The 23,419-nt window shown below is 38.8% G+C and overlaps 1 protein-coding gene across 2 annotated transcripts in view; it reads left to right on the top strand.

Annotated features, from left to right (window-relative positions):
• hectd2 (HECT domain containing 2) overlaps positions 1 to 22,226 on the top strand; it is a 69,008-nt gene extending 46,782 nt beyond the window's left edge. Inside the window, exons 15-22 of one of the 2 annotated variants that reach the window (XM_084736289.1) lie at positions 1,042 to 1,106; positions 1,739 to 1,832; positions 5,320 to 5,394; positions 9,052 to 9,139; positions 10,153 to 10,259; positions 18,237 to 18,352; positions 20,981 to 21,124; positions 21,925 to 22,226. In XM_084736289.1, the coding sequence (XP_084592415.1) occupies positions 1,042 to 1,106; positions 1,739 to 1,832; positions 5,320 to 5,394; positions 9,052 to 9,139; positions 10,153 to 10,259; positions 18,237 to 18,352; positions 20,981 to 21,124; positions 21,925 to 22,045 (810 nt within the window). In that variant the 3' untranslated portion in view covers positions 22,046 to 22,226. Of the gene's footprint in view, positions 1 to 1,041; positions 1,107 to 1,738; positions 1,833 to 5,319; positions 5,395 to 9,051; positions 9,140 to 10,042; positions 10,260 to 18,236; positions 18,353 to 20,980; positions 21,125 to 21,924 lie in introns of those variants that run through there. The other variant, XM_084736288.1, reaches the window with a different exon arrangement.
• Positions 22,227 to 23,419: the final 1,193 nt, after the last annotated feature.

Here is a 23,419-nt window from a genome sequence, read left to right on the forward strand (position 1 = left end):
ACGCATTCGGTATTTTCTCATTTCATTTAAAGCTGTTTACACTCCTGAATTCTGCAAGTTTTGGTAACAGTAGTCAGGTGGCCTTCGTTACAGCTGCTGTTTGTTAAGATTTAGGCAACAAAACCACACGGTTAGGTTCCTATTTTCTATATTTCCTCTGTTTAAATTGTTCATATTTTTCCTCTTGCTCATATTTTTAATTGTATATTTTTCACTGATGCTTCTTTATATTTTTGCCTTCCACTTTGCTGCTGTAACACTGTAAATTTCATCATTTTGAGACTAATAGTCTGTATAAAAAGTCTGTATAATGATGTCATACTGAGTCGTCCATGATGTTCATGTTTTCATGTCTTAAGTCTCAGGATTCCTCATATCTATAATTATTAACAACAATTCACAACAATTTGAGAACGTTTTACATTACAGCAAACTTGAACAGCCACATACTGTTGAAATTTCCATCTGGGAGTTCGAAATTCCAACATTCCAGTGCAAATTGAACGCCCCACAATAACATAATAATAATAATAATGATGATATTATTATTAAACCGTGATCCGAATCATTACTTTTGTGATCCGTTACATCCTTATAATCTATGAATCCCACAGGTCTGATGAAATGTCATCTGAAATGTCACTGCATGTAGCTGAGCTGGCCGGTCAGAGAGATGATGAGTCAGGTTGTTGTCTGTATGATTTTATGTAACGGATGTTTGTTTTCCAGACTGAGCTGGTGAAGTGTAGGTTGGTTTATGAGGGCGCTACAGGCCACCAGACTCCTGCTGATGTTTTTTTTTTCTTAATAATTGTGCTAATGTTTCAAAATGAATACGGTAATGATTTTGCCATGTTGGTCTGTTAAAACTCCGTATATTTAAGCTGATGTATCAACACAGAAACTACAGAAAAGTGAAGAGTAAAAACCATCATCACCCTGGTATGTTGATGCTGGAAATGTATGTTGTATGTAGACACATCTACAGTGTTTGTGTTTGATTTGTGAATAGCAACTTCCTCCTTGACCTGCTGTTATCAGCTGATGGGCTTAGCCGTTTACAACAGCATCGCTCTGGACATCCACTTCCCCCTCTACTGTTACAGGTACGTGTCGGCTCTTTCCGTCTGTCACACCTCGGCACTATTTTCTCGCAGGACTGCTGGACTGATCATGAAATCCAAACAACAAGCATCTACTCTGTTTGGAGGATTTCATCACCAGGTTTTTTCAGAACAGAGACCTCTGCTTACATCACAGATGGTGCTGCTAATAATACTGTCTGCATCACAGCACCTCTCTGTGGCTGTGAGAGCTGAGCCACCTGTAACACATCAAGTGCTTCCATACTACACTGGTAGCAGGTGTATATTAAAGAAAAAAGCCCCAATAGGCCACAGTTTACAGTGATTTTAGAACAACTAAGGCATGTTGTTACTAAAAATCACTATAAATCATTTTTATATAATTCCTGTCCATCTTTTTTCAGTCAGTTAGCTCAAACAGTAACAACAAAAACTGACATTATAAAAAAAAAGTATTTTACAATTGCTTAGAAGGTGGCTCAGCCAATCTTAATCAAGAACTGATCTGTTTTTATAGGCTGTAGCTGTTGTAGAAATATTTCCTTTATGCTTTGTGAGGTGCTGCTCCAATGCCTGCAGGAATGTTTTGGAGAAACGTGACTTGTAATTAAGTTGATTTTTTTTCCTCCCTGAATGTGTGTGCACCCTCACAGGAAGCTCCTCACTCCACCTACTGTGCCATGTGACCAAAATGCCCTTGTGGGCATGGCAACCGCCACCCTGGACGACCTGCAGCAGATCATGCCGGTATGTGTCTCGGTTTGTGTGAAATATCTTTAATGAGAAGAGACTAGAAAGACTAATTCAAAATCAAAAAAACATATTTTTTGGAGATATCAGCCATTGAGAGGCCCGATTTCTCTTGAATACAGTGGAGCAAGATTGCACTTGCAATGCATCATGCTAACTACGTCAATTGTGCTAACAGCTCAGTTGAGGAGGACGCCATTAATGTTTGAATTTCATCCAGCGTAAGCTTCTTGTCCATGAGTAGATGCACACTTCCTCCTGTGCAGTGACACAGTTGGCTGGTGTAGTTTGACAGACAGAAAATAGTTCTATTTTTTCATAGAAATAAAACAGAGATTCATAGCATGTTATTAAAATAAGACTTTTTTGAAAAAATAAGACTTAAGAATTTCAGTGGTTTTCTTGGTAATAAGCTAAGAGATAAATTAAGATAATACTTAATCAGTCCCACAGTGGGGAAATCTGCAGTGTTACAGCAGCAAAAATAGAAAGAAGCATCATTAAAAAAAACAAATAATGAAAAAACAATGTAAACAAGGGGACCTATGTAAAATATGGACAATTTAAAGAGGAAGAAATATTAAAAATAGGAACAATATATCGAATATAAATGATAAACAGACTCAGTAGTTGAATTTACACCATTGCACAGAGGGAATATTGCACATTGGAATGACAATACACCTGAGTGAGTTAATGCACTGTGTGAAGAAGAACCTGATCAGTGCATTGCACAAGTGAAAACAGGACATTTTTTAATAATTAAAAGCACAAATTATAGCCAACATACCTGATTTGATCAGACCATTTTCACAAAGTCATATTTTGTTCTCATTATCTTTTTCTAGAATGGTAAATATTGGGGATTAAAAGGGCAGAAATCAGAGTTTAGCGCAACTTCTTGTAATTCAGGACTGACTAAACTGTCCCGAAACTCTGGAATGATCCCACTTGCATTTCTCTGTTCCTTCACTAGAGGGTGGCAGAGGTCAACTTTTAATTTCTCTTTGGTGTCCATCAGTGTGATCGCTCTCACCACGTCTTTGTGGAGTCTAAATTTAACCTCATGTGTTGCTACCAGATTAAAGTTAAGTTTACCACCAGATATTATTTTTTGCTTTAACTTTCATACAAAAACCTTCACTACACTTCTGCTTCAACTTCTGTTCAAGTCATATTCTTCTTTCCTCCAAATCTTGAATTAAACACTTATGTATTGTCAGTAATAGTAATTTGTTTTGTTAAAATTCACATGTAAAACTTTGTTGAGTTAGAAAGATTTGTTGAAATCACTGAGTGCTCCCAGATGTGAAGCCACTTCGGTTCACTTCCCTCTCTGGCTCTCTCTCTCCCTCTCTCTTTCTCTCTCACACACACACACACACACACACACACACACACACACACACTGGCTCTGGAGTTCAGTCTCACACATACACACATTTTCCGCCACACTCGTGCCTGCCAGTGTATACATCACAGTCGTACACAGTGTACTCACAGCGTGTTCTCGGAGTGTGTGAACAGTTTTTGGCTCATATGCTCACAATTATAGTTATTTTGTTACAGATGCAGTTTGGAGACGTTTGCCGAACAAAAACTTTTACGTTTATCATTTGAAACTGCAGCACAGATTTATACATTAGCAGATTTAGAAATTAGCTGAAACAGCTGGAGTATTTTTTTTAATAAATGACCTGGTCTGACCTGCAGTTCGTACAGAGATTTGACACCGTGATCTATAGACATTTTCAGCACAGACATCATGATCACGGCTCGGTGTGAGCTGGAGGCAAATAAGGATCAACTCAATATAGCAGACCACATGAATATTTTATTTATTTGTGTGTTATTCTCCGTTTGTCTACGTAACCAACAGTACTTGGATTAATCTTTATTTCTGTTTTTACTACAGTGTGTTGTTATGCAGCTACATGCCACAGCAAATCCTGTGTATGTGAAAACTTGGTTGGCAGTGAAACCGACTCTGTAGTAACGGCTCAAAATTGAAGTTTTATAGAATACCAGCTGCCACTGCCAGTAAAAGAGGCATGGAAAGCTGGGACATTTTATTTATTTATGGTTATTTTTTGTGCATTAAGAAAAAAACAATAATAACAAAATATACATGTGGAATAAAAGACAGAAACAAAACAAAATAAATGCTGCAGATTTCTGAATGTCTGAAAGCTGTAGAAGGAAGCAACATGCTTGTCTAATCCTGTGCCTGTGTGTGTGAGCTATGAAAAAATAAAGAAAATGAACTAAAAAAAATGTCAAGAAAGGAAATATTGTTAGGAAACAGGCCAACAAAACGTACTAACTTGTGTTAGCTAGCATGTGTAGGCCCACAAAAAAATCTTACGTTAACAGACAAAGAAAGGGGTCTATCGCTAACGAAGACAAAGAGGTGCGTTTGAGTGAGCGAGGCGAGGCATCAACTCCACACACCTGCTGCAGCTCGGTGATAATAATGCTCTCACGTTGCAACAGAGACGCTGTGTGCAACAGATGAACAGTTCATCTGTGTTGTGAAGCAGATCCTGAACTGTCTTTTGACAGTCACTCAACCTGATCCCCGAGCTGTGTCACGTCCAAAACTCTTCCTCTGCTGTCAAGGTCAAAAACGCCGCTTCTCGCTAGGATACAAGCACACACACACACTCGCACTGTCTCTCTCTCTCTCTCTCCCACACACACACACACACACACATACACGCATGCAAAGGGATACTAAAACAGGACGGACCCTGTGGTTACGTAACATTAGGATACCAGATATGAGGCCTGCATATTTGAGGCCTCCATATGGCTCAGACGAGCCACATATTCAAACTTTACTCAGCATATACATGATTCTGTGAAACACAGTGGAGTTTTGGTGTTTTGCTTAAAGGGTATTTCTGGTATTTTTTAACCTGCACCCTATTTATTATTATTTATTTTCTATATTATTATTTTACCTATTTTAGGGCCTAAATGACTGGACCTGGTTCTGTAGATTGCTTGAGCCAGCTGCTGTAAAACAGTCTGTAATGGCAGCAACATAATTCCCATGGGCCGTTGTACCCATCAGAGTTCGTCCTCTAAAAGTGCTTGCTTTTTGCCACAGACAGTCTCACTTGGATTGTTGGCTGCAAAGCGACACTGCCCCCCCACGACTACTGGAGGTACTGCCCTGTTTTTTCTGTAACTTCCAGAAAAAGTGCAGACATACAGACAAAATGAACAAAGAGTCCAAACAGAAGCTTAAAGTGTCATTATAGAAACATGATAGAAAGAAAGAACTTTCCAGACAAGCAGACGGGAAACTGAAGCTGTTGTTTTGCTCGTGCTCCTGTCTTTTGATCACTTGTCTGATTCTATTTGGGATTGAAGAAGTAACTTATTGTGTGTGTCTGTGTGTGTCTGTGTGTGTGTGTGTGTGTGTGTGTGTGTGTGTGTGCGTGTGTGTGTGTGTGTGTGTGTGTGTGTGTGTGTGCAGGAGCTGGCTCATGGTTTGGGAGAGCTGCTGAGCTACGAGGGAAACGTAGAGGAGGACTTCTACCTCACCTTCCAGGTACGAACATACACTCACAGCTCGGGTTGGAGGTTCATGATGACTCTGAACAAATGCAAAGGAAAGACTTAACAGAATAATCTTTCTTATTTTGACTTATCGAAGATTTAATTCAGCGTTAGCAGTGTGCATTGCCAGGTTTTTATTTTCCTTTTATTATCACTGTAGTCGATGATGTGAGGAACCATCTGAGTACATATAAAACTCTTGAAGGGATTCTGTTAAAAGACACTCACATAACAGATGTGGTGATGAAAATGTCCCGGCAGGTCTGACGGTGCTGACAGACAGCTGTGACTGCTGTCACTGCAATGTGACTTTAATAAGCCTCGCTGATGTCATACAGCAGACTCCTCCAAGTTAGGTTTCGATAAGTGTGAACAGTTTTGTTCCAAATGTTATATATTCTCACAAAACGATTAATACGATGAAGTAACCATGATTAAAAAAAAGCTGGCATCAACTGTGAAGTCAGATGAATAATCTTGTTGACTTCTTTGATCAGATAATTCCTGATTTAAATCACAAGTCTTTCAACTTAAAGTTTATTCAAACTTGTAGATCTGCTCGTGTTCAGACAACAGTCGACATTTGAGTACTTTTTTGTTGAAAGTTAATGTCTCACAAAATGTACTGAACCTTGTTATTTTCCTTCATGGATAACAGGTGAACAGAGATTCATCAAAATCTGTGCAAACCGTCCGTATTCTTTCACCTAAACTGAACCTCAAATTGAAATCAGGCCGTTTGGTGAAGCTTGGTGGGAACATTTCCTGCTGACTGAATTCACTGTAAAAAGTGCCCCAAAAATGTTCAACTTCCTGTTTAGATATCACTTCTGATAATCAGGTACAGATTAGTGCAGGAATGTTCACCAACTTCTCGACTTTACGTTGTGGAAAAATGGCATTTTCTTCCTTGAACTGATGACATATGATGATTATCTGCGTCTTCTGTTATCAGTGAAGTAATTTCCCGCTGACTTAAATGCAGCATTATGTAAGATTTAGGGTTTTCTGGAATTTGATTTTGGTAACTGTGGTAAATATGAGCAGCTGTACCAGCAAGTGCAACAAAGTGCAATAAAAGGCACAGAGTGGGAATGTTTGCTTTATTACAAGTCAGAGTAGCATCAAAATGATTTTGAAGCCTCTAGAAAAATAGTAAAAATATAAATAGTAAAAATGCATGTATGATATCAAAGTTTAGCAACAACATTGTGTGGGTGAGACAGATCAAGTTTGATTTATTCCACCTTTATTTAACTCTGAAATATGTTGAAGTAGAGACCTCATTTACACTGTTGTTGAGTAAAACAATAAAATAAAAGCTCCTGGACACAAAAACATCAATGAGAAACCTGCATAAAAGTGGCAGCAAGAAGTAAAAAACACAACACAAAATTTAAGAATAAATCAAAACCTCTGTAATAAATAAAAACAGTTAAAATTTAAGCCGTGTGAATCAGCTAAAACAGGAAGACCTGGAAGTAAAATGTGATACAGTTAAAGATGTAAATTGCCTGAAAGAAAAAAAAATGAGGAAAACTTTAAATTGTTCTGCATGCATGTCAGCAACAAAACAAACAAAAAAAAACTCTATCTCAGCATAAGCATAATATGTTTAGAACATTTTCATGGCTTTATCTTGCCTGTCAGAAAAAGCTGTCTGATGGTAAAGCAAAGTGGTGAAAATATTCTCAATATATAGCATTCAGTTACGATATTGATTTGATATTGATAATAATTTCTTTGAGGTAAAATTACTGCTTGTGTCAAAGAAGTCTGGACAAACAAACCATCCAGAACAGCTTCAGTTGGCTCAGACTCACAGGAGCAGATTAAGCCTGCAGGAGCACAGAGGCTTTGGTGCATGGCATTTTTTGATCTTATTTCATGGAACTAATTGCTTTATTTTTATAATAAATGTACAAGTATTCCCAGAAAATGAATAATACCTTCAATGACAGCATTTTGCATTTGGATTAAAACTAATTTGTAATACTTTTTGGTTGCTAACTAACAACAAGGCCAGCCTGAGGCTTTAAAGTTATGAGAAAACACATTTGTAGTTGTAAATTGCATTATAAGCCATAAAGGCTGCTTCAGTGATCCACGGTAATCCTTTAAAAGTTCGTCTTTTAAAGTGTTTTAAGTGTTACATAACATGACATCAGTATGTTTCCTGCTCTGTGCCACTCGGCGCTGTCACAGATATAATGAATACTTTATAGTGCAGCAGGGGTTATATACGGAGCCAGAACATACGTGAGAGAAAACGTTATGTAAAGACCTGAGTGAAGGTGTCATTTTACCCCACAGTGTGAGCTGACTGAGAGCTATAGGCTCGTCACAGTCACACCACTGTGGGACAGTCAAACCCACTGACCTCCGGCACGCTGGATGTCTCTCTGTCTGTCTTATTTAGCTGTCACTCTGCATGACTCCCCAGTTTTTCTCTCTGTTTGTACATCACTATGTCTCTCTTTTACTGTATTTATATCACTCTATTATAAGTCCGCACACATATAAGTTTATCCTGCTGTAGGTGCAGGAGTCCTCACTGACATAATTCATCCTCCTAACCTAACCTAAACTTAATTCTAACCATAAAGCCACAGTTTATTTATATACCACATATGATGTTGACACAGAGTGTCCTGATAGTAGGTCAACATTTTGGGCTTATTCCCCTTTTTACAGTGATTGACATGATTTAAAAGTCTAAAATTCAATAAGTAAATGAAATTAAATTATTTAAAATGGTGTTAATACAATTTTTACAGGTGAATTAGATTAATTTAAGTTGGATTTAACTTTAGTCTTGCTCTTGCTCACAGTGTAACAACTACAAAACAAATAACCACTAATGCAAACTGTGCATGTTCTTGCATGCATGTATGTATGTGTGTGAAAGAGATCTTAAATTGCATTCATAATGGTCATAATTAGCTCTTTGAAAGTATAAAAATACAATTACCTGAATCATAAGCCATAATATGTCTTAAATACGATACAAAGAACTGTACTGATCACATTGTGACAACTACAAAACAAAACCAACGTTGAAGCAAAAACCAGGGGTGCTTGTACTTTTTTGCATTAAATTGCATTTACAGTGGTCTTAAAAAGGTCTTAAAAAGTCTTAAATTTAACTTGTTTAACTTGTTAATCCTGCAGAAAGCAAACAGTTAGATGACTCATACCTGTACTTCTACGCTAAGCTCAAACAAATTATATCTTGTTTGTTTAATCTTTCAACAATAATACTACAGCGCTCCATTTAACCCTACATTAATTATACTACAATACCACATCTGATCTTCCATTAGTAATACTACAGTACTACATTTGATCCTACATTAAAGGGATAGTTCAGATTATTTGAAGGTTGTATGAGGTGCTCACTGTATTGGATGACGAAGAGCATGTGTTCTGTGTAGGAAGCTACGCAATGTTTAAAATACACTTTAAAATATATATTTGGAACAAACTGACATATAAAACTGACAAGCACTGCTGTCGATCTTTTAATTCAGCTCTCACAAGAAAGTGAATGAAAACAGTATTTCTATTAAAAATAGAAGCAGATGAGTGAGTATGACATGACTCCGTTGTTGAATCACTTATGTGACGTGATACTTTCTGTATGTTGCAGGTGTTTCAGGAAGAAATGGGCGTGGTCAAATCCTACAACCTGAAGCCTGGAGGCGACAAAATTCCCGTCACCAAGCAGAACAGGAAGGGTTAGTTTTTGTTTTTGTTTTATTTTAGCAGCGAATGACTCTGAGGTTGTCACAGTTTGATGAAGCAGCAGGATGCTGGTTGCTGCAGAAACCAGCAGGATGCAGGTGTGAAGGTTGTTTGTGTTTCTTCTGCATCAACCTGCATCCTGCTGCTTAATCAGATTGACATGAAGCGAAAACAATGATTAGATCCTGACAGTGCGGTAAAGAGCAGATCGTGCAAACAACCACCAGCCAAACACTGAAGGTTGATTATCAAAATAGCTGGCAATTAATTTAATTATTGATTATGATTGAGTAATTTTTGCAACTCAAATGGTGTGTGTGTAATTCAAAGCCATCAGATATCAGTAAAATCAGCAAATCCAGCAGCAGATAACCATGCATGTTCATGAGTGTGGTGGTGATGGCCACAGCAGTTTTAGCATGAAAATCATTGGATTTATAGGGATACTGTGATTTACTGTCATGGTTTGGGGGTTTCTCAGCTATTTCCTGTTTTATTTTGTAATCCTGATCATCCCTCGTGTGTCTTGACTTTACTTCCTCTCTTTGTCCTCCTTTTGCCCTTTGTGATTTGACTAATCAGACACTGTTTTTTTCCTGCCCTCTTTTAATATATTTCACCAAAGACAGGAAGTAAAGTCAAGACACAAAGGCCCCTTCAACCGCCCTTTTTGTGGAAACTCTTTAGGCAGAGACAGTGAAAATATAAGCAGGGTACTTCTTATGTTTTTACCAACCAAACAGTTTAAATCCTCATCTTGTGCTGTTGAAGTTCATGCGAGCAGAAACACAGAAACCTCCTCTATTCTAAAGCTCCTTGTTCTTTTTAAAAAGATGAAGTCAAGCTGAGAACACCAACTTTATTTCTCTCATTAAACCTGATTTTCCATCCAGCAGCTCCTGGTCCAGCTCTGTGCCAGCATCCCTCTGTGACTGGAGGGTAATTGTGAGAGAGTTTGTAATGGAATATTGAACATCACACCGTTGTGTTCCTTCTGTCTCCGCAGAGTACGTCCAGCTCTACGTCGACTTCCTGCTGAATAAATCCATTTATAAACAGTTTGCTGCCTTCTACCATGGCTTCCACAGTGTGTGTGCCTCTGATGCACTCATGGTGAGTTCACGGTGTGTGTGTGTGCATGTGTTGAGGGTTAATGAAAACAGTGGAGACTCGCTTGTTGGTTGCACAAATATTACCTGCAAACTTTCCATTAGTCAGTCTTTGCAGCCACACAAACAAACAGGCCTCATGCATGAAGTCTTTGTATGAACAAACTGTGTGCAAACAACTTTTGTGGCATTCACCACAAAATTTTCATGTTTCCCATTTGTTCTTAGATAACAACAAAATTTGAGAGCGCTCCAGATCACTCATAAACCAGTATGCATAAAAGCAAACTCACATTTTGTGCTTCAAAATATTAATGATAATGAAGAGAAAGTAAGTAACTTTATAAAAACACATTAGAAACAAAATGTTATAGAACTATTTATTCATTTAATAACTTTAAACCCGCACAAAGGCTGGATTACTGCCAAACAGATGTGCGCACAGACAGCTGTGGACACAGATGTGCACTTATTAAATAATATGTGATGGAGAGAGGGTGTTTGGGAGCGCACAAACAGATATTTTTTAGTTTGTTTACTTGGTTATTTTAAAAAAAAATGAAATGTAAGAATTTATTTGGACAGACCTCCTGTCCTTTTAGCAAACAGGAAGCTCAAGGTAATCATACACTACCTGGCATTCATTCATTTATTCAGCTTTCATTTCATCTTGAGGAGTTACTGACTCAGTGCCCTCATTTACATTGATGTCAAGAGTGTCGTTCGAACAGAAAAACAGGATGCAGTGACGAGTAGGGTGACTGTCACCGGCAATAACTTTCAATAAGTAAATTCAGTGGTGTTCATTCAGGAGTAAGCTCCGTCCAGGACAACATCACAAACAACACACGTAACATGGAAAACCTGGCTCTCCATATGGAGAGAGCAGCACCGGACTGAAACTGCTGTGGTTGGAAAGTTTGATGTTTAAAGTCCAAAAATGTACACAAAATGCAGCCTGACCAGCACATCAGCATGGCCGGTATCAATGTAACTGTTCTATACTGTAAGACTATTTATTAAGAGTATTATTATTTTTTATTTCTGGTGTGCAGATAGACTGACCCAGGCTGTGAGTATAGGGGAGGATATCATTTACAGTACATCAGATGATTCATCATTTGATCGAACCTCTGTAAACCAGCATTATTTCCTGTCCAACACCCTGACTTCCTGGTGAAGTCATTTTTGTTTCTGGGTATTTTATCGATTTAAGGATGAAGAAACGTCACAGCAACTCAGAGCAGATATGTTTCCGCTGACTGAATGTCAAAATTCTTAAGAAGAAAGAAACCGGAGGTATCAAAATCAGCTGACACTAATAGGCGCAGCCCTTTTCAGGATGAAATGTAAATGTTAAATTTAGTTGGTTTACACACACCCTGGTGTGTCACATCCTGTTCAGCAGAAGTGAAGGGAAATCTGAAGTCACGGTTGTATTCTAAGATGAAGTGATAGACGAGACACATTTTGGAATTGAACTTTTTCTTTCTTCTTATTCCTCTCCATTTGCCCATGAATCCAGCTCAGGCAGTGAATTCTGTTTGCCCTCCTCCTTCGTCAAATGTTAGTTCAACTCCCTGATAAAGAACTGCTGACTCGCATCTGATCCTGTTGTTGTTTGTTGAACTCTGAGGACCCTGAAGAGGTTCAAAGACCCCTAAAGGGACCCAAATATACACAGAAGAGAAATCCACAACATACATCCAACCTACAAGTGAATTTTTGCACAGTTTTTTTTTAACTTGAATATTGTTTCTGAATATTGTGGTATGATAAGGTGTATATTTTTTTTACTTCTTCAGTGACGTTTGCATTTAGATATATAGGAAAGACATAAATAAATAAGGTTGAAAATTGTGCTCGCTGGTGTAAGGTTGTGCATCGGCATGATATGTAAAGAAAAACAGAGGAACATCTCCTCAGGTGACTGAGAATGTCGGTGCAGGAAGTGATCAGGCCGTGACTGCAAGAACAGTCTGTTGACAGTTACCTAGAGAGAGATATTATGGTACGGTTGCCGTGCATCATCCCCTTGTTACAAAGATGAAAGCACATTTGAGAGTTCATTAGTCTACAGCAAGCAGCAACTTTCTGCACTGGAAAATGAAAACAACGCCTTAGTGCCAAAACCTGCAGGTCCTTGAATGCACTTGAGGCTGGTTCCTGTTGTTGTGTCACATGTCAGTGATGCAGATGAACAACAGTTAAATGATCCGCTGCTTGTGTGTCACTTGTAAGATGCTCCATTATCAAGGGATATGACTTTATGAGCCAGGGCGTACTCGTTATGTGCTTTCATGGTGGTTTGCATTTAAATGAAACTATTGACCATTTTATTGAGCAGTTACCGTTACTGCACAGTTACTAACCTTGAGACCTCAAAAGCAGGGAGGATTTCAAAGGTCGGGGGCTTCTCCACCATAAAAATTGAGTTTCTTTGTTTCTTGCATTCTGGAGACTTTTGAAGAATGAAAATAACAAAATAATAAGTTCACCGTTTAGCATGACAGCAGCAGCAAGCTGTTTGTTTTTACAGACCTACAGTGAGGAGATCCGGTGGTTCTGTCATCCTCTGAGCATTTTGCTCACATGGTTTGGGCCCATTTGCCCTCTTAGATTGAAGGGTCACTTCAACTCAATACAAATTAGGGTTGAGTGATGTGTTTTTCACCCGACCATCATCAGGTCATCCATCGGCGATTGGTGATATCTTCATCCCCCTCCCATTTCCTCCCGTCCTCTTGAGACTACTTTCCTTTTCAAACAGAGAAATTCAACTGAATTCAAGTTTCCCTCTTTTACCAAACTAAGATGAGATAATTGTCTCGTAAAACAAACTTCATTCAAACTCTACAGAAAAAATCACTGTCTGCTCTTTCAACAACCACCAACTTTTGTTTGGTTGAATTAAATTATTAATTCACCATGTGAAAAGAGCGCAAACAGTCTGACTCCGCAGGCTGTTTACCTCTCACTCCTCACCCAGCTCAGCACACTCATCATCTGGCTGAGTGGGTGTGTCCAGGGCCGCTGGAAGGGAGCGCACAGCCGAGCAGCAGCTGTCACACTGCAGATCATTACATTAGCAAAATAAAATGACAAATATCATCCCCCAAAAAAATCAGCCAAAAAAACAACTGGTGATGGATTCAAATCGCTCAACCATACAGGGGATGGAAGACCACTTAATATATGTGTGAAAATGATGTGAATCATATGTCATCATCAGATCTTAACCCAGCTGAACAGCCTTGGGTGTTTTTGGACTGACGTGTTGGACAACAGTGTCCACCGCAGTCATCAGAACACCAACTGAGGGAATATTTTCTATCTTCCAACGAGTACTGAAGCTGTTTTGGAGGCACACGGTGACTCAACACCTTACTGAGACACTTTATGTTGGTTTTTCATTTAGTTTTCCACCCATCTAAAATAATATTTTATATAAAGTTCTTAAAAATGTTTTTTTTTTATGTTTTTTATTGTTTCTGTCTTCCTTATTTTTTAGAAAAGAGTTTTTGTATTGTGGAGTAGGAGAACCTTGAAAAAATAAATAATTTATATTTAAGGTAAATGTAAATAATAACTGTGGGTAGGGACCTGAGCACATTTAACACAAAAAGAAAGTAGAACTCTTATTAGCTGCTGCTGGGAAATCTTGCAAAAGATGCAACAAGTGGACAAAGAGTGAAATTTTCTAAAAGGTTCCTGTGACGCTGTGGAGGCGTGTTACACCATGCAGGTGCTGTGTGTTATGTGTAACCTTTGACCTCTGACCTCTTGGATCCAGGCTCACACAGTCAATGGTTTAAGGTCAGGGGTCACCACAGTCAAGTTCACAGTGAACTGTGTGTGTGTGTGTGAAAGTTCTTTTTGTGGTGTTTTGTTGGCAGTCATACATCTGATGTGCTCTGCAGTGAACACATGGTGAAGTAACTCAGTGTGACAGACTGACTGCAGATAAGACGGACAGACGGTTAGACCACGGTTTATCAGCCATAACCCTGAATCTGGGTCAGAGGAGGGACAGGCTGATCTAAGCTGTAGGGCCTGAGACAGTGAGGACAAATCTCAGCTGTGCAGATAAGAACCAACTCCTGGCCTTGTTGCCAGGCAGATATTTGTATCATATTTTTATTTAAAGTTCTCTGTGTTCCTGTAATAATACGCAATAGCAGCTCTCTTTCAGTGTTTTTTTAACATCTGAGTAATGCTTGAAGACACACTTCAAAGATTTCATGAAGAGCATTTATTATCATCATACAACAGTGTTGCATAACAGAACTGGGTTGTAATTCTTTCCTTCATGCTACACACACATGCACACATGTATAGAGATAATTATTTAAAGGAGCAGATCTCTGTAAGATATCTGCACTGCTCTGATTTCCTGTTGTTTGTTCAGAGTCTCATTTCATCAGTTTCATTTTCCTGACAAGTCATCAGCCAGGATCAGCCTGAAGTCCAAGCCGAATTAGCATGACTCTCATGCCCACTGTCCTCCACTCCTCCTGGGGGTGGTCTGCGACGGTGCGTCCAGCACTTTTCACTTTTCTTACACTTTTCACTACTTGAGGTTTGACCGGTGCTCTTTTAATTACATAATCTAACTGCGTCATCTTCTTCAGCAATGTTGTAATGGTTTTCTGACAGGAAAATTTGCACCACCCACTGCTTATCTGCTTGTCTTGTGATTTGCTAAAAATTCGATGAAGATTTGCAATATCGATATCAGGATGAAAACACAGCTACTGACACAAAAATGCACACACATGCCATGTTTAAAAAAATCACTAAAAAACATTAAAATCTTGTTTGCAATTCAATATATTACAACCCAGGTGGTAATTAAGCTAAGATGTTTAACTTACACAGGCACAGTGTGTAAAAAATGGTCATAATATTTGTATTCTTGCTGAGGGCAGAGGAAAAACTTTCTTCAGAAAAAAGTCAGTGAAAAACATTTAATTAATTTATTCAGTCAAGAACTAGCTGAGGTCACTGAGTAGCGTGCAGATCCCCGCCAGGCAACAGATAGTGAAGCACCTACTGCAATGTCACCACTGCCTGTTTGAATAAATTCCCTCGAGGTGTTACTGAGATATTGAGTTCACATGAATGAGAATGTCTGTGGCTACAGCTGTCAGGAAAAAAAAAAAGTTTTTTTTAAGGTTTTTCCAAAAGTGTGAATCACAGAGGTCCTTCAGAATACAGTCAAGAATGTACACACACACAAAAAAACCCTAGGCTGATCGATCCAGCAGTGTGAGAGATTAACTCCAGACAAGGTCCCTCGATCTCACACACACATGCACAGAAGTGATCACATTACTAGGTACTAATAAAAATACACCTGCCTCACTCATCTGTGCGTCAACTTGACCTATTTAACATAAAAACGTTTTTCAGTCCCTCAGTCACGTCCACATTGTCTGACGTGTCCGGATGTGATGAGGCATCCTGTGGTTAACTTGTGGGCGTGTGTGTGGTTTGATGTGTGTGTTTGTCATAACCACACAGTGTAAAGTTGACACAGTTTTGGGAGTTTTGGGCTGTTAGGTCATTACAGTGTTGACAGCTACTTTTACTACTTTTATTGTGTTTTTAAACTATTGTTAAAGAAGCTACTGGGCACACAGTGTTTTATTTTAAAAGCTATAGGCGTCTGTGACCTACATTTGTGACCTGCAGAGTCACATTCCTCCAGTGGTCAAACCTGCTCAACCGGTCTGACATTAAACTGTAAATCGTGTTTGTGTAAACTGCTGTTGGCTTAAAAAATCTGTGCTGTCATTTCACTTATAGATGGTTGTAAATGTGTCATATTTTCATTCCTGGAAGTTCACTTTTTGACACATTTTCTGTTAGCAGCTTTCGTGATGATGCACGACTTCCTGTTTCTCTTTTTCATTTATTGGCTGTTTTGCTTTTGCATGGTGCCGTTACACCATTCGAGCAGCGGAAACGGCTGTTGCGTTCGTCTGTTGTGTTTAAGTGGAAATTCTACTGAAAGGCTGATGTGTCATCCATCACAACACATGTAGGCTTACATTATGATACATCACATTTTCAGTGAACTCCTTTTGATGCTATTTTTGGGAGAATGGGGAAACCTGAGACACTTTTTAACATTTGATGATTTTACTGCAAAATAAAAGCATATTTATTTCAATTAGGAGTTACTATGCAGCCATGGAAATCTAATTCTGATGGATTTAGAACAACAATCCTTCAAAAATAGTCCTGTGCCACAAAATGATCACAGATGCTTAGTCCAGTTTTCAGGAATATGAATACATCATAGCTCGCTGAGTTCTCTGCATTTTAAAGGAGAAAGTTCATGAAACTGGTCTGCAAGATTTTTATTATCATCCAGATGATGATGGGCTTTTGCAAGTGTGTCATAACTCATGAACATGAACTTCTCCTTTCCTTTGTTTTGCAACAAAACACATGATAGACAGATGGCACTGAAGGTATAGCAACAACAGATCAATGGACTTCCTGTCTGACACTTACCTTCATGTTCTCATGCCATCTTCTCTGTAGATTATTAGAAGAGAGATACTTTTTGAGGTAAATTGAGCCACTGACTGCTTAAGAACAGTACAACACTAATAGATCAATTCTTTTATTACAGGTTCAGTGCTTTTGATACTTTTGAAATAAGTTGTCATTCCAGACCTCAGTTCAGTTCAGCCAAAACAAACAGTGTTTCTGTACCAGCACTGTGTGCAGGTTGTTACTTAAAAAAAGGGGAAAAAAATCATCCTATTTCGTGTGCCTAGAATGTTTTTTTTTTCTTTTTGCCATCTTATAGAAAGAGGTATCGATTAACATTTTATATTCTAATATTAATTCTGGTATCATGACAACCTTAGCATGTTTTATCCACACTTTCCATTTTGACAGAACAATCCTGCTCAGTTTCTGGCCTTGTTTTGTTTCTTAGAATAAATTAAAATGTAATAATGAAACATCTATTTTAATTAGGATACAAGGCTGATAACAGTAACAAGATAAATTCACTTGGCACCACTTCACTTCCTGAATTTGTGGTCACATTATTACTTTTGTTTATTGTTACAAACCGGCTCAAAGAATGCAACAAGAAAGGGAGTCCACACAAGGGGTTAGTGTAAAAACAAGAATAATTTATCAACACAGCTAACACAGATCATAACACAAACAAAAGAGTGAACAAAGGGCCCAGCTTTTAAGCTCAGAGGCCCAGGTGAGCTCGATCAGCTGATGACCCTCCCATGTCAGCCAGTGGACAGCTCCAAGCTTAGGGGACCAATGAGGAGCCTGTCCATGTCTTCACAGGTGAATCTCCATGAAACCATTATCACCTGGAGACAAATGAGGGGAGGGGGGAGAGAAAGGGCAGACAGGAGGGAAAAACAAGAAACAAGCTCTTTTCCTGACTGGCACGTAACATTATTGTTAGCTGGATACAGGGAGTGGTTCTCTTTACCCGTTCTCCCCTATTCACATCTCTTTATATAACCAAGACGTTACTTTACATAACAATAATGACTTAAAAGATCACCATGGAATAACATAACAAAAAAAGTTATGTAAGATAATGAAAACAACTATTGGCTGTTTTTATGTATGTAAATAAAATTGCGAACAGGGCTGACCTTGTTTTTGTGTCATTTGTGAAGCACGTTTACTAGTCTAGAATGTTTTTTTATACTTTAATTATATGTTTTATTTGATCTTTTCTACCTGTGCTTTTTGAGCTGCTGTTCCATGTGCATTTCCCTGCTGTGGGATCAGTAAAATGTATCCTATCTTCTTTGTCCATTTATTTTCTTAAATGACATGTTAAAGGCTTGTCAGAACTTTGCTGTTCTTGTATATTTCAAAATCTCCGAGTAATTTTGAGTTACATTATGCACCAAATCTGCATTACACATGTCATTCTGTCAAGAGCATGTGCTGATTTTTATTTTTCTGTTGTTTTGTGCAGCTGCTGCGGCCAGAGGAGGTGGAGATGTTGGTGTGCGGGAGTCCAGAGCTCGACATGAGCGCTCTGCAGAAAGCTGCTCAGTATGAAGGATACAGCAAGACAGACGCCACCGTACGGTGAGACGCCTGTATTTCCTGTTTACTCCAACTGACCGACTCTGCCCACACTTAATGCACAATCACTGGTCTTGCAGCAAGTCAAACCACCTCACATTTCCTTTTAATAGACACGTTTTTATTTTTTTATTTTTTATTTATTTATTTTTTTTACCTTTATCTGATGTTTGTGTCGACCAGACTGATCCCACAGTGCAGGAGGAAAAGTCAGCTGACTGCAGGCCCGTTTGTTTCCTCTCAGTTTGTTTTTAAACTCATGCGAAAGTCAGTAATGAATGATTAATTGTTTGCAGTGTGTTTAAGCTGCAGGCTTGCAAGGCATTGATTCTATAACAGGAAGTAGCTCTCTCTCTCTCTCTCTCTCTCTCTCTCACACACACACACACACACACACGGATGTCCTTCAGTCTTTGTCTCCAGCAGTAGGGGAGTAAGACAGGACAGCACTTGTCAGCAACAGATAATGTTGCTCAGCACGGTGCTGACAACTGACAACAAGCAGCTGCAGGCCTGTTACACAACCTCACAGACTGTCTATCTGTCTCTCTGTCTCTCTGTCTGTCTGTCTCTCTGTCTGTCCGTCCGTCCTGTTTATTTCTCAGTCCCACTGTAGGAGCTCTTTGCATGCAAACTTATTGTGGAAAGTTTTTTTTTCTTCTTTATCACAGTACAGTCTTCAAATGTATTCATTATCTAGCCAAGGTTTTTAAAAGGCCCCTTTGTTTGAAGATTAAATTAAGTCAAAACTGTGCACTGCAGCTCAGCTCTCATCCTGGTAACACTGAGGCCTTTTTGCAGCAAAGCCATCTTACTGGCACTAGGAGACACATAACTGCCCGACAAAGTAAAAACAAACCTAACAGCACAGTAACACCTCGAAGAGATCCCTCAGTAGAGTGCAGATCTCTACCAGACAAGAGATGGTGAAGCACCTACTGCAGTTTGCAAAGTTTTGAATAAAGTTTTTTGCATATTACAGTCAAAGTTTTCTTATCTACATCATAGAAAGTTTTTTGTGTGGTACAGTCGAAATTGAGAAGTTCAGACTTATTGTCCCTGTTATTGTTTCCTCATTGACTTAATACACTATTCTATGCATCTCAGGAAAACTTCAACTTTGTTCTTTAATTAGAACATTTTGTTATTTATTTAAAGCATTACAAGTGACCGGGTGACATTAGAACAATATAATAAATCTACATCTTTGGAGAAACTTCTGAAATTTCTGAAATCTGAAATTCTGAATAATTTACACTCAATGTTGCATATTCAAAGGTCAGAGCCTGCAAGTCTAAGTGGAAATTATGGCTGTTCAGAAGGTTCTTGTTTTGCCATAAAGCTGATTCCACTGGGTATGTTACCACCTCCAGTAACTGAATTTAATTCCAGCAAGTAATCCTGAACTTTTTCTAACAATTTATAATAATCAGGAAGAATTTCTCATGTTTACACCAAACCAAATTTAATAGAAATTGGTTCAGAATTAAGCAAGTTACAGTTGACTAATGAAATCTGCATCTCATTTGGTTACTGGAGGAGCTCAAACACTCTGATATATGACCATGCAGATGCATAGTGGAAATGACAGCAAAGCTAACAAAATAGGAATTTATTCATCTCAGTCATCATTGGTTTTTCAGTTTTTACTAGAAGTGCTAGCAATGCTTTTTAAAATTTCTTTTAGCTCAGTAGTTTTTGACTTACAGCTCATTTCAACTTATTTGAATAAAGTCTTTTGGAAAAAAAATACTCCCAAATCACCTGTAGCAGGTAAACCAAATTCATTGTTATGAGACCAAACCGCATAACCTGAACACAAAATACTTTAATCCAACTGGAATCCATTTGGAAAAGGCAACCTTCTCTGCTAAAACAGTGATGTTAATGTGAGATTAATCCCTTGTCTAGACTGCAAACGTCACATCAGCATCATGCTGTCATGACGACAGCGTTAAGGCCACACTGAAGAGTTTGTCTATAATGGATCCGTATTGTCCGAGCATTTCAAAACGTGCGACAGCAAATGAGCAGCCAGACTATCTGTGTGAATAATCCTGATCTATTTTCCATCAACACGATGCATAAGCAGTGATGTGTGTGTGTGTGTGTGTGTGTGTGTGTGTGTGTGTGTGTGTGTGTGTGTGTGTGTGTGTGTGTGTGTGTGTGCACAGAGGTGGGCAGAGCAGACAGGTGTTGGCCATCAGAGCAGAAGGATTTAAGTTTCGCAGTTAGGTTTTCTAGTGGCAGTAAATGTACAGTTTGGCCACATTCCAGTGTCATTCTTCCCAGCTGCTGGGTGAAGTGAAATGAGAGTGTGTGGGATGAAACCAAAGCACACTTTGCTCCTCTTAGGCTACAAAATGCGGATAAAATACATTTTCAGTGCCTTTTTACTTGGCTCCAGCCACGCATTTTTTTACACACTGTTGGAAAAATTGACTTGAAGTCTAAATAAATGCTGCAGCTCACATTAACACCCATCACTTGACGCTAGATGCACAGATAAAAATGAAAGCATTTCTGCTGTCTGACACGTGTGAGTGAAAAATGGGTCTGACTTGCTTGCAGCTGAGAATATCCATCTCACATTCTGTTCATGCTTGAATGATGTTTTTTGTGCTGCTCCAGGTGTTTCTGGGACGTGGTGTTGGCCTTCCCTCTAGAGCTGCAGAAGAAGCTCCTCCACTTCGCCACTGGAAGCGACCGCGTTCCTGTCGGAGGAATGGCCGACCTCAACTTCAAAATCTCCAAGATCGAGGTTTCGACTGACTGGTGGGTTCCAAAAACTGAGACCAGAACTCAGCTTGGTCGTTGACTTTATGTGTACTGAAAAGGCACCAGCTGTTGAACATGTACATTTACATAATGATGCAAATTTTTCCGCAACCACACAGACTTTGCTTCTGACAGGCTCCACTGAACCAACACAACCAGAGAGAGAGGAGTCTGATCTCTCACAAAAAAATTAATGTAACACAGACACATAAAATCCAAAGAATGCAGAATGACAAAAATTCATGACGTCACCACATCAGCCTTCCCTGACTCAACAGTCTGTCTCCTCTCTGTCTGATTTAACTATGTGAAGGTGTGTGACTAACAGACACTGCAGTTGGAAGTATTAACAGGGTCACTGCTCTGTATCTCTGTGGCTGCTCTGAACTGACTGTAGTCACAGAGCGGCGTGTGAACTGAGCTGCAGGAGATAAGACACACTGTTGAACTTCACCATGAAACTGGGTCAGAGAACGGACAAGCTGCTCCACTACTGTGCTTTTACATACATCTACTTCACTTCAGAGGACATGACAGTGACGTAAATTCATCCCTGGAGAATTACTATACCCTTCAACTATAACCACTACTTGCCTACCACTGACTCTCGCCTTAAGGGGACGTGCATTTCTGTCCCCAAAATATTACAAACTGTAGAATGTTAACAAATAGAAATGGTGCAAATGAATTCAGACATGTGGTTAAGACTAATTTTGACAGCAAATGTTTCAAGACGTGAAAAGTATGATTTCACTGACTGTTTTTTTCTGTTGATCTCTGTGTGTTGCTCTGTGCAGGCTGCCCATCTCTCACACCTGCTTTAATCAGATCTGTCTGCCTCCGTATCGAACCAGGAAGGAGCTCAAACACAAACTCACCATCGCCATCTCCAACGCCGAGGGCTTCGGTCTGGAGTGACCAGCCTACACACACACACACACACACACACACACACACACACACACACAGACTATTAGCAGCGCTAACTATCTGTCTGTCACAACTACCACAATGCACCTTATGTATCTCTGTGGTCGTGGATCAGACTGTAGATCGAACGGGTTTCTCAACAAGTGAGTTTTTAATGTCAGGCAATATTATTCTGATTATTCTGGACTGTTCTGTTAAACTGGGGTTGGACTCATCAGTTTGCCAATGTTGAACTTTTTAATTTGCAGGAGATAAGATGGGAACTTCCCCCTGAAACAGCTTCAGAGAAACACTAGAAATCCTTTCATTTGCACATGGACTGTCAATTCTGTTATAAAACAACCCTGAATGAATAAGATTATATGAAGTAATCAGATTTTTAAATGTCAGTAGATGTTGCATAAAAAAGATAACCTTGAAAATAACAGGTCAAATCATAGTTACCGTTTCAGGAATTAAATGTTAAATATTTCTGATCTCATAGATTTGAAAACATATCAGTCATATCAGTCACACATGTTCTCTACAAACCTTATATCATCATAACTTCTCGTAAAAACTAACCGGTGGCTGGTTTGCTCAGGTAATTATTATTATCAATATGACTATGTCTTAAACAGATGACCAAGTATTAACACACCACTGACATTTACTTCTGTGACATTATGGTCCAGAGTAAACAGAGTTTGCCATTTAAATTTGAAAACATGTTTTCTCTCCATTAAAGACATTTTGTGTCCTTCAGGTGTCCTTAGTCCGGCGCATTCAACTTTTGGACGTGGTAACAATAGTCTGTTGGCTGTCATCATCACATCATCAGCTAACATATGTTATGTGAGTTAAAAATAAGTCAACATTGACTTTTGGTCAAGTCCGTACGCAGACTTTCTCGCTGTGATAATGTAATGACTCAAGACATCGGTGTGTTATTCATACACCGTTTGGTGAGACTGAAAACGATGTTTTCAAACTTAGACGGCTTTATAAAGACAGAATCTGACGGTGCTTAGTTCAAATTACAAACACTTAAATTACATGGATTTGATAAGCAATATTTCACCTTTAAATATTCCGTCTGTATTAAAGGGAAATAAATAATAGGGAAGTTTTTTTATGGCACAGCAATATGATACAGTACAAGTACAAAATGAAGGTAAACTGCAGAGTACAGTGTCAGTAAAAAACATAAATTGGAACATAAGATTGTGGAGGATGTTTGATTTTAATGTTTGCTATTTTGTGTTGATTTTGACTTCACTGCTTCGGTGACTTTAAATGTATTGTTATGAAGTCATAAGACGTGTTTCATATCATTTTGCTTTGTTTGCGCACACTGTCAGGATATAAAGCTTTGCTGGGAGA

The sequence above is a fragment of the Lutjanus erythropterus genome, chromosome 14 (genome assembly GCF_056507025.1).
Source record: "Lutjanus erythropterus isolate fLutEry1 chromosome 14, fLutEry1.hap2, whole genome shotgun sequence".
Taxonomy (NCBI): domain Eukaryota; kingdom Metazoa; phylum Chordata; class Actinopteri; order Lutjaniformes; family Lutjanidae; genus Lutjanus; species Lutjanus erythropterus.